Source organism: Mchenga conophoros, linkage group LG23 (assembly GCF_057382185.1).
Source record: "Mchenga conophoros isolate Kocher_MC1m ecotype Shallow Benthic linkage group LG23, M_conophoros_male_GT1.1, whole genome shotgun sequence".
Taxonomy (NCBI): domain Eukaryota; kingdom Metazoa; phylum Chordata; class Actinopteri; order Cichliformes; family Cichlidae; genus Mchenga; species Mchenga conophoros.
Window position 1 is genome coordinate 52,786,730 of NC_140547.1, and position 14,612 is coordinate 52,801,341.

Sequence of the window (14,612 nt, forward strand, 5' to 3'; positions counted from 1 at the left end):
GCAAGTACTTTAATCATTGCTATTTGCAGTCCTGCTCAAAATACATCAACAGCAAGTCCGTCAGTAGCTGAAGGAAGTTGGAGAGCATTCATATCTGACAGCAGAGCTCGTGAGGAAAACAGACGCCTGCCCACCGCCTCAGATCGTCGCTCCGTATTAGCTTTGGTTCACCGGCAACAGGCCGAGAATCATATCAGGAAAATTAGGTCAGACATGTCTGCAGTCACCTTTTCACGCGTGTAGCTCACAGCATGCCCCGCTATTTATTATCAGGCTGTAGTGATGCAGAGAGCATGAAGGAGGCAGCACACGTGACTTCACTGTGCTTTATCATGACACTGATGTAAAAGTACTTTCACTTCCTGTATCTGAAGATCTGACTTTGTTCTCCTCACCCAGACCTGCTCAGTGCATCTCGGGCACGTGGAGCGCTTGCTGTTTATCCTCCCTGAGTACAAGCGGCATGTGTCGGCGAGGCCTGATCGGGAGGTGGAAAAACTAAAACACAACCTGACACCAGTGAAACACTGGACACCAGCGCAGCGTTTAATAGAAGTGCACGTTTTTAGCTGCAGTAGTGACAGGAGAGCTGGAGACGAGGACCAATAATCAGATTAAAGACAAACAGATCGTAACTGCAGTTTCTAAGGCAACAGACTCATTTCTTTCTTTCATTGATGAGAAAACAAAAAGGACAATCCAGTTTACAGTGCCAGCCCAGTGTGGTGCCGTTTCTGTAAACACAGAAGGATCAGATGGTAAAATGGATTTTAGATTACAAGCTTCACTTATTACTTTGCTCCTGTTGCTCCTTTTCAGGAGACCAATCACATTAGCTGTGTTAGAGGGCGTCACCCTGGTAACCCAGGAAATGGATTCGAACATTGATCCTAAACACAGCGAGTTAAACTAATGGAGCCCTTACGGTCACCTTTCTCTGGCTGTGAACAGGCTGAGTGACTGAATGAGGCACACATACATGCACAGCAGTCACCTGCAGCAGCGCTCTCCAGACCAATCAACTCGTCAGTTTCACTGCTTCTCTTTCTGATTCCTCCAATTTTTCAAGCCAGTTTGTAAACACGCCTGTTATGTCTGTACATCGTCTTCTTTCAGCCTCCATGGTGTCCTCTTCTGTCACACCAGTCGGTGCATGCGCCAGTTTCGTATGCAGCAAAGTCGTGCACATGCTTTTATTGTCTTAATAGTTTCAGTTGGGAAATCTGTTGGAGGTGGTTGTAGCTCCGAGGCACAACAGGTCATCTGTTAATTGGAAGGTTGGTGGTTTCGTCTCGTTCAGCCATTCAGAGTGTGAATGTTGGAAAGCACAGAAAAGAGTGCGTCTATGAATGAGAACCAGTCCATGTACCTGATGATGGCTGCCATCACGTCTATACTGAGAACACACCAGGTCACATTCATGGTCATAATCATCAGGATTTGTGGTGAAAGTGCAAGGAAGAGAATCACTAAGCTCACCTCAGCCTCTTACTCAGTGTGCACTACCACTGATTACCTCGCACCTTACAGCATATATAACCTCATCTTAAGCTGGAACAGTGTCAGGTGACCACTTCACTGTGGGTAACAATTCACCTCCTGTTAAAGTGTAACTGTGCCTTTCCACAGCAAGTCCCAGCACGCAGACAACGTGGGGACTATCAGTGTTTCGTTGCCACGTTCACTCCTCTGGTCTGTTTGGAGACTTCCTACCTGTAAGACACCTGCTTCCTGAAGGTCAGCTGCACGAACTCTGCCTCCATCTGGGATACCGCCAGCTGCTGCTCAGCCCCCTTCAGCTCTTTCTGTTTGGGTACCTGAAATCAAAACACATCTGTTGTTTCCGATGAAAGCTTGCTGCCTCACACGGGCGCCGGCAGCCTGCAGCAGCGGCTCCTGTACGCGGTAAGCATGGAAGGAGAGCAGCACACACCTGAGAGACACCGGACTCCTGTGCGCTCCTGGAGTGTTCCAGCCCAGCGAGCACGTCCTCCTCCTCGGCCACGTCTTCCAGCTCGGGCCGCTCCGAGTCTCTCATCATCGCTGCGATCAGCGCGGCCTGCGTGCTTTTACCCGGATTAATGCTCCTGTCCTCGGCACGGTGTCGCTGATCCCGGTGCTGCTGCTGTGTTTATTTTGGTGCGCGTTTCCACGAAACTACAGTCCCATCCTCCACGCTGCGTGACACGCTAACCCGGCGCGGACCGTAACTGTCCTTGAGACGCACACGATAAAAGTTGCGTGCGGCAGGTGAGAGCTGTCCTCCTGTCCCCTCCCGCACCGTCCACTCACGCAACGTGTTGCCGGAAATCAGCTGTGAGCGCTCGCGTCCTCCCCCCACCCCTCCCACTCTCTCTCTCGCTCTCTATTGAATGACTTGTGTTGAGGGTAAGAAATAAAACACGTCTCGTGTTTTATTATATCATTGACGGTGGTCCTTGGTTTTACGCAGTTCTGGCATTTAGAACAGCGAGTGTGTGTGAAGAGTTTGCTTGGAGCTTAGAGGGAGGCTGCGAGTGTTTGATCGGAGCGCTGCCTGTTTCTGCGCAGCTTCTAATGTTAGTAAACGACTGGCCTTTCAGAGAGCACACACATGTTCACAAACTCAGGGGTTTCTGCGCACACGTCAGGTCTGGTCTGGAAAATGTCGGTATTTTATTGGTTCGGGACGTGGAAGTTTAAATGGCTCTAGAGCGCCACCTATACAGGCAGTACTGCAAGTGCATAATTTGACCTACATGAATTACACGCGTGTAACGACCAGTGTGTCCCAAACTTCACGTCCTTGACAGGAGTCTGACCTGGGAGACATGTATGCGCCAATATTACGTCACACATATGGCGCCAAGTAGGTTCTAATCGTCATCCAACCTCGTGGAATTTGACTTGTTGCAGAAAACAATAGAAAGTATTTTAAATACATTTCATTGAGTCAACACTGTCACTGATTTTTGATCATTTTTGAAATAATAAGATAAAATTGTGTTGCTCTTGAGTCTGTGTCTTAACTATGTGTTAGCTCTACAAATGACTATTCTTGGTGTTACAGTGTTTCTCACACTGAAGCATTTTTCTCACGCATCAACTGTGATGCTTATTACCGTGAAACATGCTCATTTTAAAAGTGAGACTGAGCAATAATATGAGACAGTTTGGTATCAACCGCAGAAACTAAAGGTAGCTTAACATTCTCGGTCCTATCTGTTGGAAGACTTGAGCAAGCATGTGAAATAGCACAGATGTAAAGTTAGGGTTAAATGTCCCCAGGTTAGACATCATTTTGTCTAAAATACAGGAATGTTTATATATATATAGTTACATAGTTATTTATACTTATTAGAACTATATTGTTATATTTTGTAACTTTGAGATACATTGTGTTATTTCATTTAGTTTAGTGACAGGAAGATGGCGACACGTCCGTCTGCTAGCTTTGCTTTGGCTTGGCTGGTCTTATCCTTTTCTATTTTATCCCAAAATGCCCTCGCTCTGCGAGTGTACAATCACCAGTTACTCTTAGAAATCAAAGCATCGTATGACCTGGCTCTTAAACAAACAGAGACAGGAGATGATTATGGGCCTCCTCCACCACTTTTTTATGTATAACCCTGTATTCAGATTTATCTGTGCCAACACTCCTACACCACTTCCTGGAAGAAGCGCAGAGGAAAGCGGGCTGGTACACTCATCAAAGTCCGAGCTCTTCTCCGTGCTTCTCGTGGAGCTACTGGACCAGCAGAGTGCATCTTTAGATGGATCCTGCCTGTTGTCCCTGGAGCTCCCACGACACTTGATCCGCGCTCTCAGCATTCTATTTCCCTAAGCGGCCTCGGACCCGTGGATGCGGCGTGGACCACGGAAATCTTCACACACTTAACCGAGCTGGACCATCTGATGTTAGGATCTACACACTCCAAATGGCTCTGCTAAATGTAAGATCATTAGCAAACAAGACGTTTGTATTAAACGACTTCCTAAAGTCACAACAGCTGGACTTTCTGTTTCTGACAGAAACATGGCTTCAACCTGGTGAGTCTGAACTGGTTCTTCAGCCTCCCTCGGTCCTCTGGCGGGGGGGAGGCTTAGCCACCGCGTTCAACGCTCGATTTCATTGCCATCAAACATTACAGCACGACTCATTTTCTAGTTTTGAACTCCAGCTGTTTGAGTTACACCTGAACTCTGCTGTGCCTTTGCTGTGTGTCCTCATATACCGTCCTCCAGAGTTTAATAAGGATTTTATCAAAGAGTGTTCCGGTTTTATGGCTGGAATTGTTCTTACAGTTTTTCTCAAATGCTAAAACACAAAAGACAATCCTCTAAACCAAATGACCAGTTGTCTAAACACATCTAAATCTAGCCATCATTTACCAATATCATAAACACATGTCACATGAAGACACGAGTCACAGAACACAATCTTCCGTTGTCATAAATCTAAACACATCTTTCCTAAAACACAAGTTGCAAAAGAACTCTGCTCATATTCTCAAATGAAAGCTCATGTGATGCAACATGCTTGCCACAGTCAGCAAGATTTGAACACAATGAACACACCTGGCGTCATTCATTACACACAACGACTCAAAATTGAAGACACCTGTTGCTAATGCTGTGACCACATGTATAAAAGCAAGTTCAGAGTGCACAGTATGCTGAAGATGCCTGAACACCATGGATGAAGGCAGAGTCAGGGGAGGAGGAAGTCGATGCAGAGGAGGGAGAAGAGCTGGCCCTGGAAGAAGAGGAGCAGGCCAACGAGGAAGAGGAGCAGACCGATGAGGAGGAGGAAGAGGAGGAGGCCAACATGGGAGAGGAGAAGGTCCAGGAGGGAGAGCAAGACAACCTCGCACCATCATTACGGACGAGATGCGAGCAGCAGTCATTGACCGTGTCATGACAAAGGCTGAAGCAGGACTGAGTCCGTCCAAACCTGAGTAGGGTCACCGTGGCCACTATCAGAGCATTCAGACAACACAACAGGTACTCGATCGCTTTCTTTGTCACAATACAGTTTTACAAACCTGTGAAAGTAGGCTATTGGTTTCAAATCAGACTGTATTGTAACACATGTGACAACACATGTTTCTTTCTTTAGAGTTGAAAGAAAGCCACATAGAGGTGGGAGGGTTGCCATATTCACAGCGGCACAAGAAACCCTCATTGTGGATATGGTTCGTGGGAACAACCTCATCAGACTCCAGCAGATCAGAGACAAAGTCATTGCTGATAATGTCAACTTTGAGAACACTGACGATGTCAGCTTGGCCACAATAGACCGAGTTCTCCGGCGCCAAAAGACGCGGATGAAACAGGTCTATAGGGTTCCCTTTGAGCGCCACTCTGCGCGACACAAAGACCTACGTTATGAGTGTGTGCAAGTAAGTATACATGTCCACAGTACAGTCAGTGGACATACTGTGTTGCTCAGTGGCCTACATTACTTCTGGACAATCCTGCGCTACCTGATTGACTGTTCTTCTGAACACCTGTGCACTTTCACATTGTCACAGAGGATATTACAGTTGGACGCGATGGCCAGACCTCATGAGTTCCTCTTCCTGGATGAGGCTGGCTTCAACCTGCAGAAACTAAGGCAAAGAGGCCGTAACGTCATTGGCCAAAGAGCCATCACTGAGGTCCCTGGCAAACGGGGAGGGGGGTAATATTACCCTTTGTGTGGCCATGGGTTCAGAGGGGCTTGTCCACCAGCATGCTGTCCTTGGGTCTTACAACACCCACCGTCTCCTCACCTTCCTAGAGGAGCTAAGACATCCTCCTGGACCGCCAACAACACCATCCTGGGCCCGCACATCACATTTATGTGATCATCTGGGACAATGTCCGCTTCCACAGAACAAACCAAATCAGAGAGTGGTTCACCACCAACAGTAACCACTTTTTAAACGTCTGTCTGACACCCTACTCCCCTTTCCTGAACCCTATAGAGGAGTTCTTCTCATCGTGGAGATGGAAGGTTTATGACAGACACAAGAGAGGGCAATGGAGCTGGCCTGTGCTGACATCCCAGCGGAGGCCTTCCAAGGATGGATTCGCCATTCCAGGGCGTTTTCCCGCGGTACCTGGCAAGAGACAATATATCCTGCGATGTGGATGAGGTGATGTGGCCCGATGCAGCTCAGCGACATGATGCCGCACAGTGGTGTGAATGACGTAAATAAAAAAACTTCACACCCTGTTCATGTTCATGTTTTCAGGAGTACTGCTGTGTGCAATAGATTCCTTTTTTGCATTGAGTTGTGTTACAGTAGTGTACGTACATGCAGGATTTTCTATAGATTTATACTCTTCATATGAAACTCACAAATCTAAACGCCTCTGCAGAGATCTATGGCGATCCGTTACTGTGTGGTTTCTAAAATATGCACTGGCAGTTATGAAACAAAGAACCGTCTCACAAACTGAGCATTGTGTTTTCAGTTGTTTTGCTGTAGTGTGTAATGATGTGTTCACATTTTTGAAAGCTGCTCTTTTGGTGTGAAAGTTTGATTTTAGCAGTGGGACGGTGTGGTTGTGTTTAGACACTGGGGAACATGTTGTGAAATGTGTTTTAGCATTTGAGAAAAACTGATTTTAACATCCATCTCTGCTGTGACTCTAAACTTCTGGTCAAGGACTTTTTAAATATTGTTGACTCTTTTAACTTGACCCAGTGGGTTACTGGTCCCACGCATGAAAAAGGTCACACACTGGACTTGGTGCTCTCCCACGGGCTGGATGTGTGCATCACGGAAATATCAGAGTTGCGCATCTCCGATCATCTTCCTGTGTTGTTCACTCTAATGCTGCTCGGTAGATAAGCCGTACGTCCCAGGGCGCAAATCCAGCACCCTTCATTTATACCGTTAAGAAGAGAAACTTAGTAACCCAAGATCATCACACTGCCCCTCTGACTGTCTCCCCCCGAGCTTGCTTAAAAGCACTTTTAATACTGTTGGGCCTTTCATCCTGAGATTAATTAATACGTCCCTTGCTACAGGCTGCGTCCCATCATGCTTTAAACAAGCTGTAGTTCAGCCTCTTCTTAAAAAAACAAAACCTGGACCCACCTGTTCTGTCCAGCTACAGGCCTATCTCAAAGCTTCCTTTTCTATCTGAAGTCTTGGAGAAAGTGGTCTACCTACAGTTGCAGGCACACCTTGATTTTAATATGATCTCTGAAAAACTTCAATCTGGTTTTAAATCACTACATAGCACTGAGACGGCACTTTTAAGGATTTTTAACGATATTCTTTTAACTCTGCCCTGCTGCCCTTTTATTGTTGGACTTGTCAGCAGCTTTTGACACGGTCAACCGTGACATCCTGTTATCACGGCTAGAATTTCATGCTGGCCTAAAAGGATCTGCCCTACAGTGGTTTCGGTCCTATTTGTCAGAAAGGTTTTTTTGTCAATATGGGCCCCCACAACTCCAAAATAGCCCCTCTTAAATATGGTGTACCTCAAGGCTCTATTTTGGGTCCTGCCCTGTTCGCACTCTATTTGTTGCCATTGGGCTCCATCTTCTCGCGGTACAGCATTTCATTTCACTGTTTTGCTGATGATTTCCAGATTTATCTACCTTTAAAAGCAGGGTCAGACCATCCGCAGCTCTTATTACGCTGCTTTGATGATGTCAAACAGTGGTGGTCATTTAATTTTTTAAAGCTAAATGAAAATAAAACTGAGGTTGTCATTTTTGACAACGTTAATCATATCGACAGCACTCTGGGCGCCTTTTCCTCGTATTGTAAACACATGTAAAAAACCTTGGAGTTTACATTGATGGTTCTTTTAAATTGAATAAGCAGGTGAGTGCAGTAGTTCAGTCCTGCTTCTTTCAGTTAACGCAGCTAGCCAAGGTAAAGCCATCCCTCCCGGCTAACATCTTTGAGCGTGTTATTCACCTTTTCCTTACTTGCAGGTTGGACTACTGCAATTCGTTGTATTATGGTCTAGATCAGGCCACCATCCATCGTCTTCAGCTGGTTCAAAATGCAGCTGCTCGCCTGCTAACTGGTACCAAACGGAGAGAGCATATAACCCCAGTTTTAGCTTCTTTACACTGGCTTCCTGTCTCCTACAGGATCCAATTTTAACTTTTACTTTTTGTTTTTAAGTCACTTAATGCCTGAGCTCCTCCTTACCTGTCTGAGCTCCTCTCTGCCTATGCTCCAGGAAAAACCACGAGGTCTAGCTCAAAACTAATGCTGTCCATCCCACGGACTAACCTCAAATCCCGTGGTGATAGATCCTTCTCTGTGGCAGGTCCCAGACTTTGGAATAGTCTCCCCTTAAATATTAGATCTGCACAAATACTTGAGCAATTTAAATCATTACTAAAGACACATTTCTATGCCCTGGCTTTTAACACACTATGACCCAGGCATTCTGGTCTTATTTGAATTAGTTTAGTTATTGTTTTAATTCTTTTATTGTCCTATTATTGTTTTTATTGTTATTATTGTTTTACATTGTTGCTTTTTAATGCCACTTTCATATTGTTAAGCACTTTGTGCAGCCTCGGCTGTTTGAAATGTGCTATATAAATAAATTTGACCATGACTTACTGTTTAGGAGCAACTGTGACCACATAATTTCCTCTGGGAACAACAAATTATTCAGATTCTGATTCAAGCCTAAAAAGGCTCCTAACACAAGGAACGAACCAGTATTCCCTGACTAATAGTGAGTGGCTGTTGGAGGATGATGGCAGTCACCAGGAAATGGTTTGCAACAATATTTTTTTAGTCTTTAATTTGAAAAACAAACAAACAAACAAACAAACCAGAAACTAAACAGTTTTCGTCCAAAAAAATCCTCATTCACAGTTATTGGTGTTTCTTGTCATTTTATGTTAGACGTGTTAATTCTGCTTTGGTAATTGTGTTGATATCTATTTAAATAACAGGAAAATTCTGTGAAAGGGAAAAAAAGTATTAAAATGTGTAGCTAATAATAATAATAATAATAATAGATACCTATTCGTATATTAAAGTAATACTTTCTGACAGTATATAAGTAAGAAAATATTCTGAAAGTCCAGTAGGGGGCAGCAGAGCACACGGTGTTGTTGAAGAACCTTACCCTTACAATATAACTGTTGTAATGTGGTACTTACTATACAGATTAGATGAAATACTTCTGACACAGTGAGAGTGAGAAAAAATGTTCTCAGGTTGAAACATGGAAAATGTTAAAGACAAGAAGTTAATGTGCACTGTGTGTGTTTAAAGGTTTAATTTCGTTTTTAAAGACCTGTCATCAAATCATTTTATTTGCTGTAAATGTTTTTATGTCTGGGAAGAGAGTATGTAACTTAAATATCTATTAATCTAATTTTTAATATTTCTAATAATCCTTTCACCCACTCGACGGCGTACAAAGATCCTGCGTGATGAACCGAAGGTTTCAGATTTTGATCCTTCAGTCCATAAAACCTTCTTGCAGTCTTCAGTAGTCCAGTGTCGGTGTTTCATGGCCCAGACGAGCCTCTTTGTCTTATTCGGGCTTTCTTGCTGCCACTCGTCCTGTCAAACCTGCAGCTTGAAGTTTTCTCTTCACAGCTGAAACTGAGACTTTCTCACTACGACCAGTATGAAGCTGCTTGAAGCTGTTGTCCTGTGAGCTGCTGATCACACAGCTGTTAACTCTCAGAAACTCGTCCTCTGAGTCAGTCGTGTCTTTGGGTCTGCAGACCTCCTGCTGTCACAGTTTCTGAGCCTTTGATGCTGAAGGAAACTGGACTCACTGACACCTTGACTTTCTTTGCAGTCTCTCTGTAGGACAGACCGACATTTATAAGTGTTATGATGGTCTGTGTCTCTTCCACTGTTAATTGCCTCTTTCTCACCATGTTTGTAGCAACACATTACTTTCTGCAGGACAATATTGTTCAGCTGATGCTCACGAGGGTACATCAGTGTGTCCCAGCACTGCTTTTATGCAGACAGAGGGGGAAGTAATCCAGAAAGGTTGGAACAGCTGTAGGAATTAGTAGCAGCAGCTTTCAAGGCTTGATCAACCTCATTGCTGCAGAACAGATTTAAACTGTTAACCATGTTGTCCCTGAAAAAGGCCTTTTTGTATAATTCTGAAATGCACATTATTCTTCAGTTTTGGCCAACCTTACCTTTCATAACCTTTGGCAGTTCAGCACTTACCTTTGTACCTTAAACTGTTCATTGGACTTGAATGACTTGAAGAGCTGGAAAGATTGGGGCATTCTGAAACTCTTGACCAGTATATATTGTAGTGTATATGGCAGGTTGACTTTGGGATGCTTTTAACTAAATGTAAACATTTATGTTACCATTAGTGTTTGCCCTGATCAACCTACTTTATTTTCTTATGAAAAACTCTTGAATATGGGCATGAGTCGCCAGTTTGTGGACCAAAACAGCTTTTCAGAGCTGTGAAAACATGGAGAACACGGGCATTATCTGAACCATTGAAAAAACCCTCAGAATGCTGACTTTGCTGAAATGCAGCCAGTGCAAGTACATCTGCATCCGGTAGCAACCCTGAACCCTAACAAGCTGCCTAAACTGCCCCCAAAACATCCCAACCCAGCTACCCAGCCCAGTTGCTCTTGGCCTGTGGGTGCATGGAGCGGCTAAGCCCCCGTGTTCGCTGGCCAAAGCCCTGTGGGATTAGACCCATTCAGGCAGCGGGAAGCCACTGGTGGAGAAACAACAGACATGGGAAGTGACCCTTAGCTATAAATTAGAATTCTGAAGCTATGCCTTACTGTGATAAAATGTATATTTCTGTGTAAAGGCTTCTGTCACATCACAACTTTATCTATTACAGTAGAACAACTGAAAGTGTGTGAGGACATCACCTCGTGCAGAATAGACCCAGTATGAGGAACTTCATCTGCCATTTATATATAAGGCTCTGCAACATCGCAACAACACCACAAATGGTTTATTTGTATGAAACTACTTTATTTGTTATGTACGGAGACATGGTCCAAAAAATCAATAAATCGTGCCCACAAAATACTGCTTCGTGCCCACAGATAAGCATTTTGTGCGCACGTTATACATATTTCATGCCCACGAAGTAGTATTTTGTGGGCACAATGTTTTGATTTTTGGGACCATGTCATCAGAGGGGCTCCGAGTTATGCGCCGTACAAAACAGAAAGAAATTAAATCAAATAGCAAAAAAGAAAACTTACTGACCAGCCCTTTGAAAGTTAACCATCACTCATGGTGCTGCATCATAATGACGTTGGTCTAGGACTGACCAATCCCTGGTCTGGTCATTCAGTTAGCATTAGCCAAGAAATCGGCTAATGCTAATCAACATGAGTAACCCAAATATGGCTGACAAAAAACCGAACTTGGTCATATAGTTGTTCTACTGCATAATTTAAACAGTTTCTCCGTCTTCAACACCAACACTGAGACATCAGACAGACCCACTGTCCTTTGGTCATTGTTGTCCACGCTTTAGTTGTTGGACAGGTTGTGTGGCTGCAAACATTCACCACGCTGACAGGTGCTTGTGTTGGTGCATCGCAGCCAAACATCTACACTTGCACAGACCAAACACACCATATTTCCCCAGTCTTGGCTCATTTAAACTGGCTTCCAGTACGTTGTTGAATTGATTTTAATGCTTGTTTTTAAATCTCTAACTGGATTATCTCCATCATACCTCTCTGATCTGATAACTAATAATACTCCAAAGAGAACTCTCAGGCCAGCTGACAGGAAACAGGAAACACAGATCGGGCCTCTGCTGCACCCAAACTTCTCTCCGACACTTTTTAAAACCCGTTTGAAAACACATTTTTACTCTCTAGCTTTTGATTGTGACTGAGTTTTGTTTTGTTCTTTGTGTGTGTTCGAGCTACTTTTTTACTATCTACAGCACTTTGGTCAACCTGTTGTTTTTAAATGTGCTTATCAATAAATGGATTGATTGTTCCTCAGGATTTTGCTGTGCTGCCATGCTCTTTATAGAAAGAAGAGGCTTTCTCCTAGAAGCCCTTCAAGCCATACTTGTTCAGTCCTACTCTTGTGAACTTTAACCTGCTAATTGAGGACTGTAGAGTATGACATGCAGCTTCTCTCAGTACTGATGGTCCGACCTTGGGAAGAATTTGCGAGGCCTGCTGAGGTCCAGACCGGTTTTATTTCCCCCTCATTGTAAAATGCTGGAATTGAAGGGCACACTTCCTTTCTCACATTTCTCTGTCAGCTGTTGTTCCATTGACTCTGGACTGCATTGTTACTAAATCTGCCCGTCATCCAAACACACAGGCAGAACAATACCACAGCATTATGTCACCGACTGACTGACAGAACAGATCTACGTGTATGTGTGTGATGCTTTGTCACACAGGTGAAATCCCTGTGTGTCTTTAGTTGGCTTCCTGAGCTCATTGTCTCTCCCCTCCTCCTCTCCGTCTAGCACAGTTTGTTTTGGCAGCCCCGGGTGTCTGATGTGACTACCGCTGCGTCCCAGCAGGGACTGGACCTAGTGGTGCCCCCCCATCCTCAACCCTGATTCTGCTGACAGGGCCCAACCCACCATGCTGAGATAATGCCATTCCAGAGGGATCGTGGCTAAAGCCTCTCTTTCTGGCTCTCAGGTATATAAAGAGGAGGCAGCTGTAGAGAGGGGAGCAAAGCACTCTGAAAGCCTTCTTCAGCCACTGCTTTACTGCCACCGTTCTCCCATTCTTACCTCATCTCCATTTTTCCTCTGCTGGATTCCCCACCAAGCCAAAGTAGACCAGACTGTCTTCAGTTGCCATGGATATTGCCATCCAGCACCCCTGGTTCAGACGTGCCCTGGGCTCTGTCTACCCTGCCAGACTCTTTGACCAGTTTTTTGGAGAGGGCATGTTTGATTACGACCTCTTCCCTTACGCCGCCTCCACCATCAGCCCCTATTACAGACAGTCACTCTTCCGCAACGTTTTGGATTTTTCCAACTCTGGGATCTCAGAGGTAAAAAATATGGATTTAGTCTCATATTCTGTGGTTATTAGAGGATAGACGGCGTACATCTTTTGTTTAATACATACTTGTATTTTGTCTTGAGTTTAGTTAGACTGAAAGCTAACATCTACTGTGCTCCATACAACGTAGAGTCAAGAAATGAAGTTGTTGACCTAAAGTTTCAGAAGTTAAGGTCAAGAGATGTTCTCTGTGTCTGTCTCCCTCAGGTGAGATCTGACAGGGATAAGTTCACAGTCTACTTGGACGTCAAGCACTTCTCTCCCGATGAGCTCAGTGTGAAGGTCGCTGACGACTATGTGGAGATCCAGGGCAAGCATGGAGAAAGACAGGTAGTCCTCCTCTCGGATGCACACACCACGAGTGAGTGAGTTAGACTCATAGGACGTAAAGGCTTCCTGAGGGATTTTCCAACACGAGTCAGATCACTGATCAGAGATGTAGCAACAAACCACACGTACGTACGTAACCACGGTGCTTAGACATACAAACCTGTTTATGTTAGACTGTGAGAAAGTTCCCTGTAATATGTAGGAAAGGTAAAAGGATGTATTTGATCACATGAAGATGCCTTCTGTGTTGTTATGGGGTGTAATAGGTGTGTAGCTAGGTGTCCTCTAGCCTGGACATTATCATTTTATTTTGTGTTATTAGTGGAAATGAAAAGAGGAAAAACAAGTCATGTTGGACTGAAAAGACTAAATATACATTTAACACACAATACTAACTTATCCTGGCTCACAACAACTCCACTCAGTTTGTCACCCGTCTTAATAGACCTGGGTTGGTCTCTTACTTTGAAGGCTGAAACCCTCAGCAGTTAGCAGGAAGCAGTGTGTGCTCGCTCTCTCGTGAGAGTGAGCTGAGTGAAGCTTTCCCTGGACTGACAACGGCTTCATGGCATCAATACTGCTGTTTTTCAGGACGACCACGGTTACATCTCCCGTGAGTTTCATCGCCGTTACCGCCTCCCCTCTAGCGTTGACCAATCATCCATCAACTGCACCTTGTCAGCTGACGGTCTGCTGACTCTGACCGGACCAAAGGTCAGCGGGGGGAGCGAGTCTGGCCGCAGCGAGCGCAGCATCCCCGTGACTCGTGACGATAAGCCCAACGCTGCCGCCTCCTCCTAGAGGCCAAGTGCTGGTGGGTGACCCGGGGCACTGAAGGAGCTCAGCCCCGTGAATAACCAGCATCAACTGGGATGGACGACTCCAGAATTCTTCTTTCCCCCTTTCCTTAGAGGATATCTGTGTCTTCCCTGCTTCTCTTTCTATAGTTACTTCTTAACTCATTAGTATCACTGTTTAAAGTATAACAAAAATCGGCCCGCCAAGGCAGTCGAGTAAGAGGCGCTGGAGTTTTTAAAGAGAGAAGTCATCTGGAGACACTCACATGGCCCAGCATGTTTCAGAGCAGTCCTCTGACAGGCTTTGAGCTTGAAACAAACATGTTCTGTACCAGCCCTGGTTTCTCCCATTCATGTTCTTCCTCTGAAGCCTTTGTCTCACATATATCCTGTACTGAAGTCTAAGCTTTGTTCAGTGGATATCTGCTCACTATTCAAGTCCATACTAAAGAAGCAATAAAGCTGTACAATTAACAAAATGCAACCCCTGTGTGGTCTTACTCCTT

At 44.8% G+C, this 14,612-nt stretch overlaps 2 protein-coding genes across 2 annotated transcripts in view; one reads left to right on the forward strand and one right to left on the reverse strand.

The window, feature by feature from the left end:
- The window catches only part of LOC146548348 (diacylglycerol kinase zeta-like), a 95,803-nt gene extending 93,498 nt beyond the window's left edge, over positions 1–2,305 (reverse strand). The window contains exons 1-2 of the mRNA XM_085265702.1: positions 1,934–2,305; positions 1,714–1,817 (exon numbers count right to left, since the gene is read on the reverse strand). Coding sequence (XP_085121828.1) covers positions 1,714–1,817; positions 1,934–2,041 — 212 coding nt within the window. The 5' untranslated portion in view covers positions 2,042–2,305. The remainder of the gene's footprint in view (positions 1–1,713; positions 1,818–1,933) is intronic.
- A 10,320-nt stretch (positions 2,306–12,625) lies between these two features.
- On the forward strand, positions 12,626–14,590 carry cryaa (crystallin, alpha A). The gene is made up of 3 exons (XM_085265703.1): positions 12,626–12,968; positions 13,187–13,309; positions 13,901–14,590. Exons 1-3 carry the CDS (start codon positions 12,771–12,773, stop codon positions 14,108–14,110), a joined length of 531 nt encoding a protein of 176 aa, XP_085121829.1. The 5' UTR covers positions 12,626–12,770; the 3' UTR covers positions 14,111–14,590.
- The last annotated feature ends 22 nt before the right edge of the window (positions 14,591–14,612 follow it).